This window comes from Bombina bombina, chromosome 7 (genome assembly GCF_027579735.1).
Source record: "Bombina bombina isolate aBomBom1 chromosome 7, aBomBom1.pri, whole genome shotgun sequence".
In the NCBI taxonomy this organism is placed as follows: Eukaryota; Metazoa; Chordata; class Amphibia; order Anura; family Bombinatoridae; genus Bombina; species Bombina bombina.
The window spans coordinates 563,342,750-563,357,185 of record NC_069505.1 but is presented as its reverse complement, the minus strand read 5'-3'; the positions used below and the strand labels follow the sequence as shown (position 1 = coordinate 563,357,185).

Here is a 14,436-nt window from a genome sequence, read left to right as displayed (position 1 = left end):
AAAAATAAGTACAACAATTTTAAGCTACTTACACCTAATCTAAGCCCCCTAATAAAATAAAAAACCCCCCCAAAATAAAAAAAATGCCCTACCCTATTCTACATTAAAAAAGTTCAAAGCTCTCTTACCTTACCAGCCCTTAAAAGGGCCTTTTGTGGGGGCATGCCCCAAAGAATTCAGCTCTTTTGCCTGTAAAAGAAAAATACAACCCCCCTAACATTAAAACCCACCACCCACATACCCCTAATCTAACCCAAACCCCCCTTAAAATAACCTAACACTAATCCCCTGAAGATCATCCTACCTTGAGTCGTCTTCACTCAACCGAGCAGTGATGGAACCGAAGAGGACATCCGGAGCGGCAGAAGTGATCATCCAAGGGGCGCTGAAGAAATCTTCCATCCGATGAAGTGATCCTCCAAGCGGCGCTGAAGAAATCTTCCATCCGGGCGAGGTCATCTTCCAAGAGGCGCTGAAGAAGTCTTCTATCCGGGCGAGGTCATCTTCCAAGCCGGGACTTGAATCTTCATCCCGCCGATGCGGAACATCCTTCTTTCCCAACGGACTACCGACAAATGAAGGCTCCTTTAAGGGACGTCATCCAAGATGGCGTCCCTTCAATTCCTATTGGCTGATAGGATTCTATCAGCCAATCGGAATTAAGGTAGGAAAAATCTGATTGGCTGATTGAATCAGCCAATCAGATTCAAGTTCAATCCGATTGGCTGATCCAGTCAGCCAATTAGATTGAGCTCGCATTCTATTGGCTGATCGGAACAGCCAATAGAATGCGAGCTCAATCTAATTGGCTGACTGGATCAGCCAATCGGATTGAACTTGAATCTGATTGGCTGATTCAATCAGCCAATCAGATTTTTCCTACCTTAATTCCGATTGGCTGATAGAATCCTATCAGCCAATCGGAATTGAAGGGAAGCCATCTTGGATGACGTCCCTTAAAGGAGCCTTCATTCGTCGGTAGTCCGTCGGGAAAGAAGGATGTTCCGCGTCGGCGGGATTAAGATTCAAGACCCGGCTTGGAAGATGACCTCGCCCGGATAGAAGACTTCTTCAGCGCCTCTTGGAAGATGACCTCGCCCGGATGGAAGATTTCTTCAGCGCCGCTTGGAGGATCACTTCATCGGATGGAAGATTTCTTCAGCGCCCCTTGGATGATCACTTCTGCCGCTCCGGATGTCCTCTTCGGTTCCATCACTGCTCGGTTGAGTGAAGACGACTCAAGGTAGGATGATCTTCAGGGGATTAGTGTTAGGTTATTTTAAGGGGGGTTTGGGTTAGATTAGGGGTATGTGGGTGGTGGGTTTTAATGTTGGGGGGGTTGTATTTTTCTTTTACAGGCAAAAGAGCTGAATTCTTTGGGGCATGCCCCCACAAAAGGCCCTTTTAAGGGCTGGTAAGGTAAAAGAGCTTTGAACTTTTTTAATGTAGAATAGGGTAGGGCATTTTTTTATTTTGGGGGGGTTTGTTATTTTATTAGGGGGCTTAGATTAGGTGTAAGTAGCTTAAAATTGTTGTAATATTTTTTTTAAATGTTTATAACTTATTTTTTTTATTTTTTGTACTTTAGTTAGTTTATGTAATTGTATTTAATTGTAGTTATTTGTAGTTAATATATTTAATTAATGTAATGATAGTGTAGTGTTAGGTTTAATTGTAACTTTTACAGGTAATTTTGTATTTCTTTTAGCTAGGTAGTTATTAAATAGTTAATAACTATTTAATAACTATTCTAACTAGCTAAAATAAATACAAAGTTACCTGTAAAATAAATATAAATCCTAAGATAGCTACAATGTAATTATAATTTATATTGTAGCTATATTAGGGTTTATTTTACAGGTAAGTATTTAGCTTTAAATAGGAATACTTTATTTAATAAGAGTTAATTAATTTCGTTAGATTAAAATTATATTTAATTTAGGGGGGTGTTAGTGTTAGGGTTAGACTTAGCTTTAGGGGTTAATACATTTATTAGAATAGCGGTGAGCTCCGGTCGGCAGATTAGGGGTTAATAATTGAAGTTAGGTGTCGGTGATGTTAGGGAGGGCAGATTAGGGGTTAATACTATTTATTATAGGGTTAGTGAGGCGGATTAGGGGTTAATAACTTTATTAAAGTAGCGGTGCGGTCCGCTCGGCAGATTAGGGGTTAATAAGTGTAGGCAGGTGGGGGCGACGTTGAGGGGGGCAGATTAGGGGTTAATAAATATAATATAGGGGTCGGCGGTGTTAGGGGCAGCAGATTAGGGGTACATAGCTATAATGTAGGTGGCGGCGCTTTGCGGTCGGCAGATTAGGGGTTAATTATTGTAGGTAGCTGGCGGTGACGTTGTGGGGGGCAGATTAGGGGTTAATAAATATAATACAGGGGTCGGCGGTGTTAGGGGCAGCAGATTAGGGGTACATAGGGATAACTTAGCTGGCGGCGCTTTGCGGTAGGCAGATTAGGGGTTAATTATTGTAGGTAGCTGGCGAAGTTGTGGGGGGCAGATTAGGGGTTAATAAATATAATACAGGGGTCGGCGGTGTTAGGGGCAGCAGATTAGGGGTACATAAGTATAACGTAGGTGGCGGTTGGCAGATTAGGGGTTAAAAAAATTTAATCGAGTGGCGGCGATGTGGGGGGACCTCGGTTTAGGGGTACATAGGTAGTTTATGGGTGTTAGTGTACTTTAGAGTACAGTAGTTAAGAGCTTTATGAACCGGCGTTAGCCCAGAAAGCTCTTAACTACTGACTTTTTTCCGGCGGCTGGAGTTTTGTCGTTAGATGTCTAACGCTCACTTCAGACACGACTCTAAATACCGGAGTTAGAAAGATCCCATTGAAAAGATAGGATACGCAATTGACGTAAGGGGATCTGCGGTATGGAAAAGTCGCGGCTGAAAAGTGAGCGTTAGACCCTATTTTGAGTGACTCCAAATACCGGAGTTAGCCTAAAACCAGCGTTAGGAGCCTCTAACGCTGGTTTTCACGGCTACCGCCAAACTCCAAATCTAGGCCTTAGGGTTTATTTTACAGGTAAGTATTTAGTTTTAAATAGGAATAATTTATTAAAGTATAGTGTAGTGTTAGGTGTAATTGTAACTTAGGTTAGTTTTTAGTTTACAGGTACATTTCTCTTTATTTTAGCTAGGTAAGCTATTAAATGGTTAATAACTATTTAATAGCTATTGTACCTAGTTAAAATAAATTGAAAGGTACCTGTAAAATAAAAATAAATCCTAAGATAGCTACAATATAATTATTATTTATATTGTAGCTATATTAGGGTTTATTTTATAGGTAAGTATTTAGTTTTAAATAGGATTAACTTAGTTAATAATAAAAATATTATTTAGATTTATTTAATTAATATTTAAGTTAGGGGGGTGTTAGGGTTAGTGTTAGACTTAGGTTTAGGGGTTAATAATTTTATTACAGTGGCGGCGGTGTAGTGGGGGGCAGGATAGGGGTTAATACATTTATTATAGGTGGTGACGGTGTAGGGGGGGCAGGATAGGGGTTAATAAATTTAATATAGGTTGCGGCGGGTTCAGGGAGCGGCGGTTTAGGGGTTAAACTATTTATTTATTTGCGGCGAGGTGCGGGATCAGCAGGATAGGGGTTAATAACTTTATTATAGAGGGCGATGGTATAGGGGGGGCAGGATAGGGGTTACTAGGTATAATGTAGGTGGCAGCGGTGTCCGGGAGCGGCGGTTTAGGGGTTAATACATTTATAAGACTTACGGCGGGGGTCTAGGAGTGGCGGTTTAGGGGTTAGTAACTTTATTTAGTTGCGGGGGGCTCCGGGGGTGCCGGGGGCGCCGGTATAGGGGGTAGAACAGTGTAGTTTAGTGTGAGTGCTTAGTGACAGGCTAGCAAGAAAGCTGTCAAACAGCCGAAGAGCAGCGAGATCGGATGAGTGATAACTCTCACAGTCCGCTGCTCATCGCCCCGCGGCTTTTTGACAGCTTTACTTGATAACTTAGGCGAATTTTTTCAGGTCCGCGGCGGCGATGTGAGGCGAGCTTAGGCGGGCGTATTGGGCCGGCGAAGGCAGGAAAGTTGACACGTTGATAACTACCCCCCATTACATCTGTTAGACCATCCTCTCCTCCCTCCCCTGAAAATAAATACTATTTTTTATGTAAAGTTAAATCTCTTTCTTCATGTTCTATGTGAAATAAATCAGGAGAAGATTCTTTGCTAATCTGTTAATAGCAAACTGCTCCAAACAGATATTTGAGCTAAGATTCCTCCTCAACTTGCTCACTCTTTTCTATGTCCAGTTTTATACTCTAGCCTGGTGAAAGAGCCACATTGTGTAATAGAGATCGGAGCCACGGATGGGAGGTTGTTCAATGTCACTCAGAATGTAAAGAAGAGCATTTTACAGTAAGCAGAAAATCCTGTTTTTTAATGGTTCGTTACTAAAGTAGTCCAAACCATCTCTAGAAAAGCAAATGGTGCTTTGGCCAAGTTTCAAAGATGACTTTGACTAAAATCCATATTGTGTACTAGTGAAGTATAAGTGAGAATGTTTTATAGCCATGCATACTCCTGTTAGAATGAACTGTTGCCTTGAACATTCAGGTTCTAGTGTAAAATCAATATTAAACTTTCATGATTCAAATAGGGCTTGCAATATGAAACAACTTTCCAGTTCACATTAATTATAACATTTTCTTGGGGCTTGATAATCAGAAACTCATCAGTATGGAGAAAACAATTTGCAAAAACTTTTTTTTTTTAGCATCTTTATTTGTAGAAGAATAGAAGGAATCATTGAATCAACTTGAACATAAGGGTATAAAGAAAAGTTATCAACCGCTTCATATTCACTGTTCCTATAGTTGACTCACTAAAGAATTAAGAACTGAATGGGCTTTTAGTGAATACGGCATAAAGAATAAGATCTTGTTTGGGGAAAAAATGCTTTATATGTAGGAGCAGATACTTTTAAGAACTTCACTTTTATGTCAATTATAGACCAAACACAAGATAGACATGAGATTCAAAATTAAACTTTCATGATTAAGATAGAACATGCAATTTTAAAAAATTTTTATTTTTACTTCTATTATCTAAGTTTCTATATTCCCTTGGTATCCTTTCTTGAAAAGCATAACTAGATTTAGGAGCAGCTAGCTGCTGATTGGTGACTGCACATAAATGCCTCTTGTTATTGTCTCACCTAATGTGATCAGCTAGTTCCCAGTCATGGCCGGACTGTTATCCGATGGACATTTGTCTGACTGTCATTTGTGTGCCAGATAATATTCTGATAGACAAATGGCTGACAGATAACAGTCTAGCCAGGAGATAGATAGATAAAGATACAGTTTTACCCAGACATAGATCCACAAGACGTGTGGGTGGGACGCATGGTTAGGTTCCCAGAGGCAGTTGTGGCGCCCAAGGCTCTGATTAGAACACTCTGGAGCATATTTGCCCTCGGCCGAACTTGGAACATAGTCTCTCAGACATATATCTGACGGACAAATGTGCTTCAGCATTCTGTCAGTCCGGATTCTGTTCGAGAACTGTTCCCAGTAGTGTATTTCTAGGCTCCTTCAGCAAAGGATAAAAAGAAAATTTAAGACAATCTGATAGATGTAAACTGAAAAGCTTAAAATTGTATGCTCTATCTGATTCATGAAAGAAAATTTTGTGTTAATGTCCTTTTAAATAACTAATACTGAAACTAGTAACTAGAAAACATTACATGTGTTATCTAACCTTTCCTCTCCAGTGTATTGTTCCCATGGCTGAAGTACGTCTTCATCCACTTTATGCAGTGGTGCTCAATTAAAGCTTTATGTCTTTCCGCTGAACCTGGATTAACGTTCCACCTCTGTGTTATTATCTGAGCCTCTTGTGTCAATGGAATAAAAACCAGTCTCTTTTTATCAAATACAATGATTTCCTTCCCATCGTAACCAAACTCTTCACCTCCATTAATGGTTCCATCGTTATGCAATTCACATTCAAGCTTTACCTGGAGAATGTTGTTTTCTGCATGAAAAATATAGAATACACATATTACTGAGGTTATATGCAATTCACAATGTAATTACACAAGGAAAAATATGATAATATAAGAAATAAAATGATGGTGACCATGCAATAGAACAAGCTACTGAGCTGCTGTTCGTTCCTGGAAGAATGCCTCTCTTTCTGTATGAACTTATTTTAAATTTTGACTCTAGGCCCCTGATTTAGAAATGTAAGAGTTTTATAAGGAAAAATTTAAAAAGAGAATAGGCTTAAGATATAACACTGGTTCTATTGCATTAACAACATCAAAGCATTTATATGATGCAGGGGATGATACATTTGATATTCCTTCCACTAATAGATATAATTATCTACAGATTCATTATATGGCTCCTGGAAGAAGACTGCAATTGACAACTTTGGAAAATTGTTCTTTGGTTCTTTGTGTCACCAATATACAAATCCATTAATAATAATAATAAACCACAAAAATCCTTTCAAACTAGATGGGAGATGCTTGGGGTAACCAATTCACTGATAACTAGTCTTAAAGGGATTAAAGGGCACATACAAGGCAAAACCTAACTGCCAGCAAAAGCAAATCATATTTATTTTCATAAACTCCATTTTTATTTTTTAAGAGAACCTACGAGGAAGATGGCAATTTAACTTTGAAAAGTCTTGAGGGCAGGGAACTAGATATACATCTAACATAGCATAGTTAGTTGAGGAGACAAAGTTTAGTCAAATTTTGGTGTCATACGGAAAAGAGGTGGTTGTTGTTGATTGTTTTATGTTTTAAATTTATGGGGAAAAAGTGGTATAAGAAGGTCAGAGTATTTTCGGCATTGGTTCAGTTAGATATAAAGCGTTCTTGGCATTGAGATAACCAATTGATTCCAATTTGTGGAAACAGTAGACATGTCTTAGTATAATGACTCATGATGAGACAATGAAATGTACGGTAAACAGGTTTGTAACTTTAAGTCAAGTTTAATTGTCCTATATACTGTGTTTAAAATTAAAGAGGACAAAGTACCTTAGATACTGCATCTTACCCGTTCAGTTTACATTTACAGGTGGATAACAATCTTATGTTAGCAAAGTCAAACAGGTCTTTATGTATTATTTATGTAAAATAACATATAAAGCTTATAAAGCTAATTATAACCACCCAAAAGTGTTTGCCATCTATTTAAATTTCTCAAGTACCTTCCTCTGGCATAGAGCCAGGCACTCCCTTTCAACTCAATTTTTCTTTCCTATGACCCAGGAGGAACCAGCACCCAACCACAATATTTATACCAAAAGCGCAAGCACCCAACCACGTGGCTGTGAAAATCTACCTAAAAAAATTCTGGAGGGAGGGCAGGAGCTTTTCTTTCCCCAACTCCTCTCACTGACCTAACTCTGACCCCTACTCTAGGACCTGCATTGGATCGCCAACCTTTCATACAGGGTTTCATTTATCAGTTGGGTTCGATTGGCACTTCTATTAATATATAATGTTAAGTATTGAGGTGGAGATCTGTTTAATGTCAACCTATAACAAAAAATGGCCAATCAGTCCACAGTAATCTTATTGGCTGTGTTATTTTGGCTAATGAAAGTTACCTTATAAATTACTAACATCCTATTTCTTTGTGTTACACTTACCAGTTGTCTGGTTAAACAGAGCTTTTAACAAACCTATAAAATTTTTGTGATAGCTTTCAAAGTATTGGGCTATTTTATTCATCTCTTTCCAGTGTTCAGGTTTAATTTTCTTTTCCATCCATTTATAAAAAGGCTGAGCCTGACCCGTTTCACTAGAGTATCTCCCAAGTGGCATGTCATCGATGCTTCCAACAATGGAGAACATAGGCAGCCCAGGAATAGGTACAGAGGTTGTGGTGACAAAATATCTTAGACTGTGCCTCTCTAAAAAAGGTAAGAAAAAAGGTTATGCATTAGTAATTGATTTGTATTTAACTTTAGCAAAATCAAAGCCGTATCTAATGGCATAGTTTACGAGAATCAATCATTATGTTTATTAGTGTAAAAAATGCAAAACACAGATTTTTTTTTATTTGAATAGTAGAAAGGAACGTGAACTTATACACGGAGCTAGTAAGGAAAGAAAGATCTATAAACCTACAAAAAAAAACAGGTACTGCAAACACTCTACAACAGTCAAAATTATTAATATTTTATCTAAAATTTTTCAACAACAGTGTAAACATTCCCTAAATGTATCATAGAATTATTTTTTGTTCAACGTAATAAAGTTATTAAAAAAAACAGCTGAATTCCTTCCTTTTTATAGGGCGTTATTTTCTCTCTACCAGGTTGTTTTTGGTTGGTTATATGTCATTTGAGATTTTGCACCAGTGGTTTAATATATATTTTTGAATCTGATGTATGGCATAATTTTATAAAAGCACACTATTTTTAGTTATGCAGATCACTATCTATATGAATCCCTCTGTCTTGCAGACAAATAATATTATATGATCTTCAAATATTATCCTTTTTAAAGTCTATAAAATCTAGCATTATAAAGACAATAATTAAATGAGATGAGTTTTATTTTCTTGGAATGAATGTTTTGTTTTTCTTTCTATTTTTAACATTATCCCAAAATCCATAATATCCAATCCTTTCAGAATTCTATATCACATCTTTATTGTGCAATAGGTAATAAAAATGGTTTAAGCGTAGTTCATAAAATACTACAATTTGCAGAATTTGCCTTCACCATAATGTTATTTTAATTTATTGCATGAGATACATTTTAAAGATTATTTTATGATCGATGGGAACGTCTATCAATATTTTACAGCAATAGGTACATTAATAAGACCATATTTTGCTTATATTTTTGCTAATTTGGACTTTTTCAGACTGAAAAATATATTTAATCTAATTGCAATTTTTTTTTACAATTTACTGTTTTTATGATTTACTACTAAAAGATATATAGATGATGTTTTCATAATCTAGAAGAACACTTTAGAATCTTTCAATACATTTTTAATTACCTAAATTAAATTTTAGTTTTTATTCTTCATTATAAAGTGAAGCAGTTATAAATGTAATTTTAGCTATTTTAATTAAAATGGAAGAAGTAGAAGATGTATTTAAAATATTTACATTTAAATATGTAGATCAGAACAAGCATTTTGTCCTGATTAAATGTATTTATACAAAAATAAGTGTTAAATAATGATTTATATATTCAGGCTAATATGCTTAAAAAGAGGTTAACCCTTTCCGGTCCTATGTCGGAATCCATTTGACAAAGGGTTTTACTGCTTGCAGTCCAATGTCGGCTATATTCCGACATGACTTTTCACAGGGGAGACACGGAAGTAGATCGTCATCTGCATAATGTACAGATGGAGACGATTAGATCATCTGATGATGAGACATAGCTGCCAACTCTGACAGCTGTACACAGGGGTGGAACTACCGCGGCCATATATTAACTAATTAGAATATTCTTCCCGTAGAAATCTGTCTCCCCTGCCGCTCGGCTATTTCAATAGCCGCATCGCTCCTGACAGAACCGCCCATCACTTCTTACATCACTGTCAACTAATGTTCCCTGGGAACTTCCCTCTAAAGTGAGTGGTAGCGCACCTTCCCTCTTGGTTAAGCGCAGGCATCATGTCAGGCCTCGTGACACTGGAGGGATGTAAAAAAAGTACTGCTCTTCTCGCTATTTCTTAGGCTCACTGTGGGTTACTTTATGGAGAAGCATTGGAACCCTGAGTCGCCTTTTCGGCCTCCCACTGTCCTTATTGCGAGAAATGCAGAGAGCTCCCTGCCCGAAGTGCTGGGGGCTGTGGATAGGCTGCAGTATCCCAAGGACAGGATCTCCCTATGGTAAGAACTTTACTGGCTATTGTGCATGCTGAAATATACTGATTATTTACATTGTGGGGAACATATGCTGTAGACTCCTGCGGATAAAGAACAGTATAGTATAAATACAGGGAGCAGCACAACTCCTGTGGATACACTGAGTGAGTAGTATAGGCTGCAGATTCCTGAGGATACAGAGCAGTAAGGGCACATTTTTTCTTTTGTGATTCAGATAGAGCATGAATATTTAAGCAACTTTGTAATTTACTCCTATTATCAAATGTTCTTCGTTCTCTTGGTATCTTTATTTGAAATGCAAGAATGTAAGTTTAGATGCCGGCCCATTTTTGGTGAACAACCTGGGTTGTCCTTGCTGATTGGTGGATAAATTCATCCACCAATAAAAAAGTGCTGTCCAGAGTCTGAATAAAAAAAAAAGCTAAGATGCCTTCTTTTTCAAATAAAGATAACAAGATAATGAAGAAAGATTGATAATAGGAGTAAAATAGAAAGTTGATTAAAATTGCATGCTCTGTCTCAATCATGAAAATTTGGGTTCAGTGTCCCTTTAAATAAGACCTACTGACACACTAAAGTGAAAATGTATAGGACCGGAAAGGGTTAAATGAGAAGGAATTTAATAAAGCAAAAGTGAAGACGTTAGTGCTTGTCAAAAAAGAAACATACAGCTAGATTACGAGTTTTGCGTTATGAGTGAAAAAGAGCCATAACGCTGCTTTTTACTGCTGGTATTACGAGTCTTGCAGGTATATCTGTACCGCACACTTTTTTGGCCGTAACGCAATGTAACTACTGCAGCTTTCAAAAAGTCCTTTTTCAATGGACTTCCACAACGCAGGTATTATGAGTTTGCCTCTCCGGCCAAAAAGTGAAAGTCAGTAGTTATGGCTTTTATGTTACAAATCCGTAACATAAAACTCATAACTAAAGTGCTAAAAAGTACACTAACACCCATAAACTACCTATTAACCCCTAAACCGAGGCCCTCCCACATCGCAAACACTAAAATAAAATTATAACCCCTAATCTGCTTCTCCCGACATAGCCACCACTAGAGTAAACATATTAACCCCAAAACCGCCGTACTCCCGCATCGCAAACACTAGTTAAATATTATTAACCCCTAATCTGCTGTCCCTAACATTGACGCAACCTACATTACTGTTATTAACCCCTAATCTGCTGCCCCCAAAATCACTGCCACTATACTAAAGTTATAAACCCTTAAATCTAACCCTAAGTGTAACCCTAACACCCACTAACTGTAATATAATTTAAATAAATTGAAATAAATATTGCTATCATTAACTAAATACTTCCTAATTAAAACTAAATACTTACCTATAAAATAAACCCTAAGCTAGCTACAATATAACTAATAGTTACATTGTATCTATCTTAGGTTTTATTTTTATTTCACAGGCAAGTTTGTATTTATTTTAACTAGGTAGACTAGTTAGTAAATAGTTATTAACTATTTACTAACTACCTAACTAAAATAAATACAAATTTACCTGTAAAATAAAACCTAACCTGTCTTACACTAGCACCTAACCTTACACTACAATTAAATACATTACATTAATTAAATACAATTAACTAAATTACAAAAAAATTACACAAAATAAAAAAGGAATTATCAAATATTTTAACTAATTACACCTAATCTAATAGCCCTATCAAAATAAAAAAATCCCCCCAAAATAAAAAAAACATAGCCTAAACTAAACTGCCAATAGCCCTTAAAAGGGCCTTTTACGGGGCATTGCCCCAAAGAAATCAGCTCTTTAACCTGTAACCAAAAATACAAACAACTCCTCAACAGTAAAACCCACCACCCACACAACCAAACCCCCCAAATAAAATCCTATCTAAAAAACCTAAGCTCCCCATTGCCCTGAAAAGGGCATTTGGATGGGCATTGCCCTTAAAAGGGCATTTAGCTCTTTTCCAGCCCAAACCCTAATCTAAAAATAAAACTCACCCAATAAACCCTTAATAAAACCTAACACTAAAAAAACTGTAAGTGGATCTTCGGGGGTTAGTGCTTTTTTTAAGGGTCTATTGGCAGTTTAGTTTAGGCTAGGTTTTTGTTTTTATTTTGGGGGGGGCTTTTTATTTAGATTAGGTGTTATTAGTTTAAATATTTAATAATTTCTTTTTTATTTTGTGTAATTTAGTTTTTTTTTGTAATTTAGTTAGGTAAGTATTTATTTAGTTTTAAATAGCAATTATTTAGGTATTAATTGTAATTTTTATTTAGATTTATTTTAATTATGTTCAAGTTAGTGGGTGTTAGGGTTAGACTTAGGGTTAAGTTTAGGGGTCAATAACTTTAGGATAGTGGCGGCGACGTTGGGGGCGGAAGATAAGTTAATAAGTGTAGGTAGGTGGCAGCGATGTTAGGGGAAGCAGATTAGGGGTTAATAAGTATAATGTAGGTGGCAGCAATGTTAAGAGTGGCAGATTAGGGGTTAATAAGTGTAATGTAGGTGGCGCCGATGTTGGGGCAGCAGATTAGGGGTTAATAAGTATAATGTAGGTGTCAGCGATGTTGGGGGCGGCAGATTAGGGGTGTTTAGACTCTGGGTTTATGTTAGGGTGTTAGGTGTAAACATAACTTTTCTTTCCCCATAGGAATCAATGGGGCTGCGTTACAGAGCTTTACGCTCCGTTATTGCAGCTGTTAGGATTTTTTTTAGCAGGCTCTCCCCATTAATGTCTATGGGGAAATCGTGCAAGAGCACGTAAAACCAGCTCACCGCAGCGCTGGTATTTGTGTGTGGTATGGAGCTCAACGCTGCCGTATTGCCTGCTAACGCCGGGTTTTTGAAAACCTGTAATAGCAGCGCTGTAGGGAGGTGAGCGGTGGAAAATACAAATTATGAGTACCACAGAGATACACATGACCCCTTATTTGAAAGAGCTAAGTTATATAATTTAATAGGTCACATGGTTCTTTAAGTTACAAAGGAGAAAACATTTGGGCTTTAGGAAATAACCAGACAGTACCATGAGCAATAAGGAAATGCCCCTGCCTCATTGTGTGCAATATCATTGTTATAACAGTATTGGAACCTAAGCTAATATTGAGTGCTAAGAAATTAGAATGAGGGGAGAAGCACAGTCCCTCCTAGTTCTTGCATTATAAAAAATGTGAGCTACTATAGAGAATAACACTGTCACTCTCATAGAAACCCATGGCTCCGTAAACCCTTTTCCCAAAACTGCCTTCCCTGTCTTATCTTTACATATTGTACTCCCGTATAGTGTACTGAATCTGTGCATTACAAATAAATATCCTATATAATAAAAGACAAGAGTTTGTCTGAAGCCGTCATGCGCAGTTCAGACAAACTCTTGCCGCGAGGACCCGGCAGCAGCTCAGCTGTAGGAGGCGCGCGAGGACCCGGCAGCAGCTCAGCTGTAGGAGGCGCACGAGGACCCGGCAGCAGCTCAGCTGTAGGAGGCGCGCGAGGACCCGGCAGCAGCTCAGCTGTAGGAGGCGCGCGAGGACCCGGCAGCAGCTCAGCTGTAGGAGGCGCGCGAGGACCCGGTGGGGGGGGGGGGGGGGGGGGGAAGAGGAGAGAGAGAGAGAGAGAGAGAGAGAGAGAGAGAGAGAGAGAGAGAGAGAGAGAGAGAGAGAGAGAGAGAGAGAGAGAGAGAGAGAGAGAGAGATAACACGGCCCGTGTCAACGGGCTTTAGGACTTGTAGATGATAATAGATAAGAAATGAAATGATAACATTACATTATCTGTTGTTACCCAAATAATGAATCTCATGAAAGTGATTCAGCATATCTGTAAAAAGCTCACTAGATAATATCACATGTACATAGTGTAAAACAGGAAATTTACTAAATAGCCACATCTTATCGCAAAGGGAATTGGAAGGAACAGGAAGCCTTATTATAGAGATTGCCCATAACATATACTTACGCCAGTATTACATATTGTGCTAATAGTTTTGCTCATTTGGACTTTTTTGGACTGAAAAAAATATATTTAATCTAATTGCAATTTTTTTTACAATTTAATTTTTTTTATCATTTGCTGCTAAAAGATATATAATGTTTTTATAATCTAGAAGGATAGTTTAGAATCATTCAATTGATTTTCAATTACCTAAATAAAAATGTAGTTTTTATTATAAAGTGAAGCAGTTTTTGAATGGAATTTTAGCTATTTTTCTTTTTTTCTTACAAAGCACTTAGGCCTAGATTTAGAGTTCGGCGGTAAAAGGGCTGTTAACGCCACGCGTGTTTTATGTCTAACGCACGGCATTGTTTGACTCCGGTATTTAGAGTTAAAATAAGACCATCTAACGATGCTCCTAACGCGTGTATGTCACATGCGTAATACTGCCCGCGTAAGACAGTCTCCCATAGAGATCAATGGGAAAGCAAAAAAATATCTTTTTTCACCTAACACTCGATCTCGCGAGAATACGCACAGCTCAGTCATATGACGCATACCACATCATGCACAACAATAACACGCCGCAAATGTCACAACAACAATCAATCAACAAATCACACAAGCATTACACATTCACAAGCGGGGGATGTTT

At 37.8% G+C, this 14,436-nt stretch overlaps 1 protein-coding gene across 1 annotated transcript in view; it reads right to left on the bottom strand.

Moving 5' to 3' along the window:
* LOC128667061 (major histocompatibility complex class I-related gene protein) overlaps window positions 1–14,436 on the bottom strand; it is a 58,845-nt gene that overhangs the window by 21,327 nt on the left and 23,082 nt on the right. The window contains exons 2-3 of the mRNA XM_053721945.1: window positions 7,656–7,919; window positions 5,742–6,017 (exon numbers count right to left, since the gene is read on the bottom strand). Coding sequence (XP_053577920.1) covers window positions 5,742–6,017; window positions 7,656–7,919 — 540 coding nt within the window. The remainder of the gene's footprint in view (window positions 1–5,741; window positions 6,018–7,655; window positions 7,920–14,436) is intronic.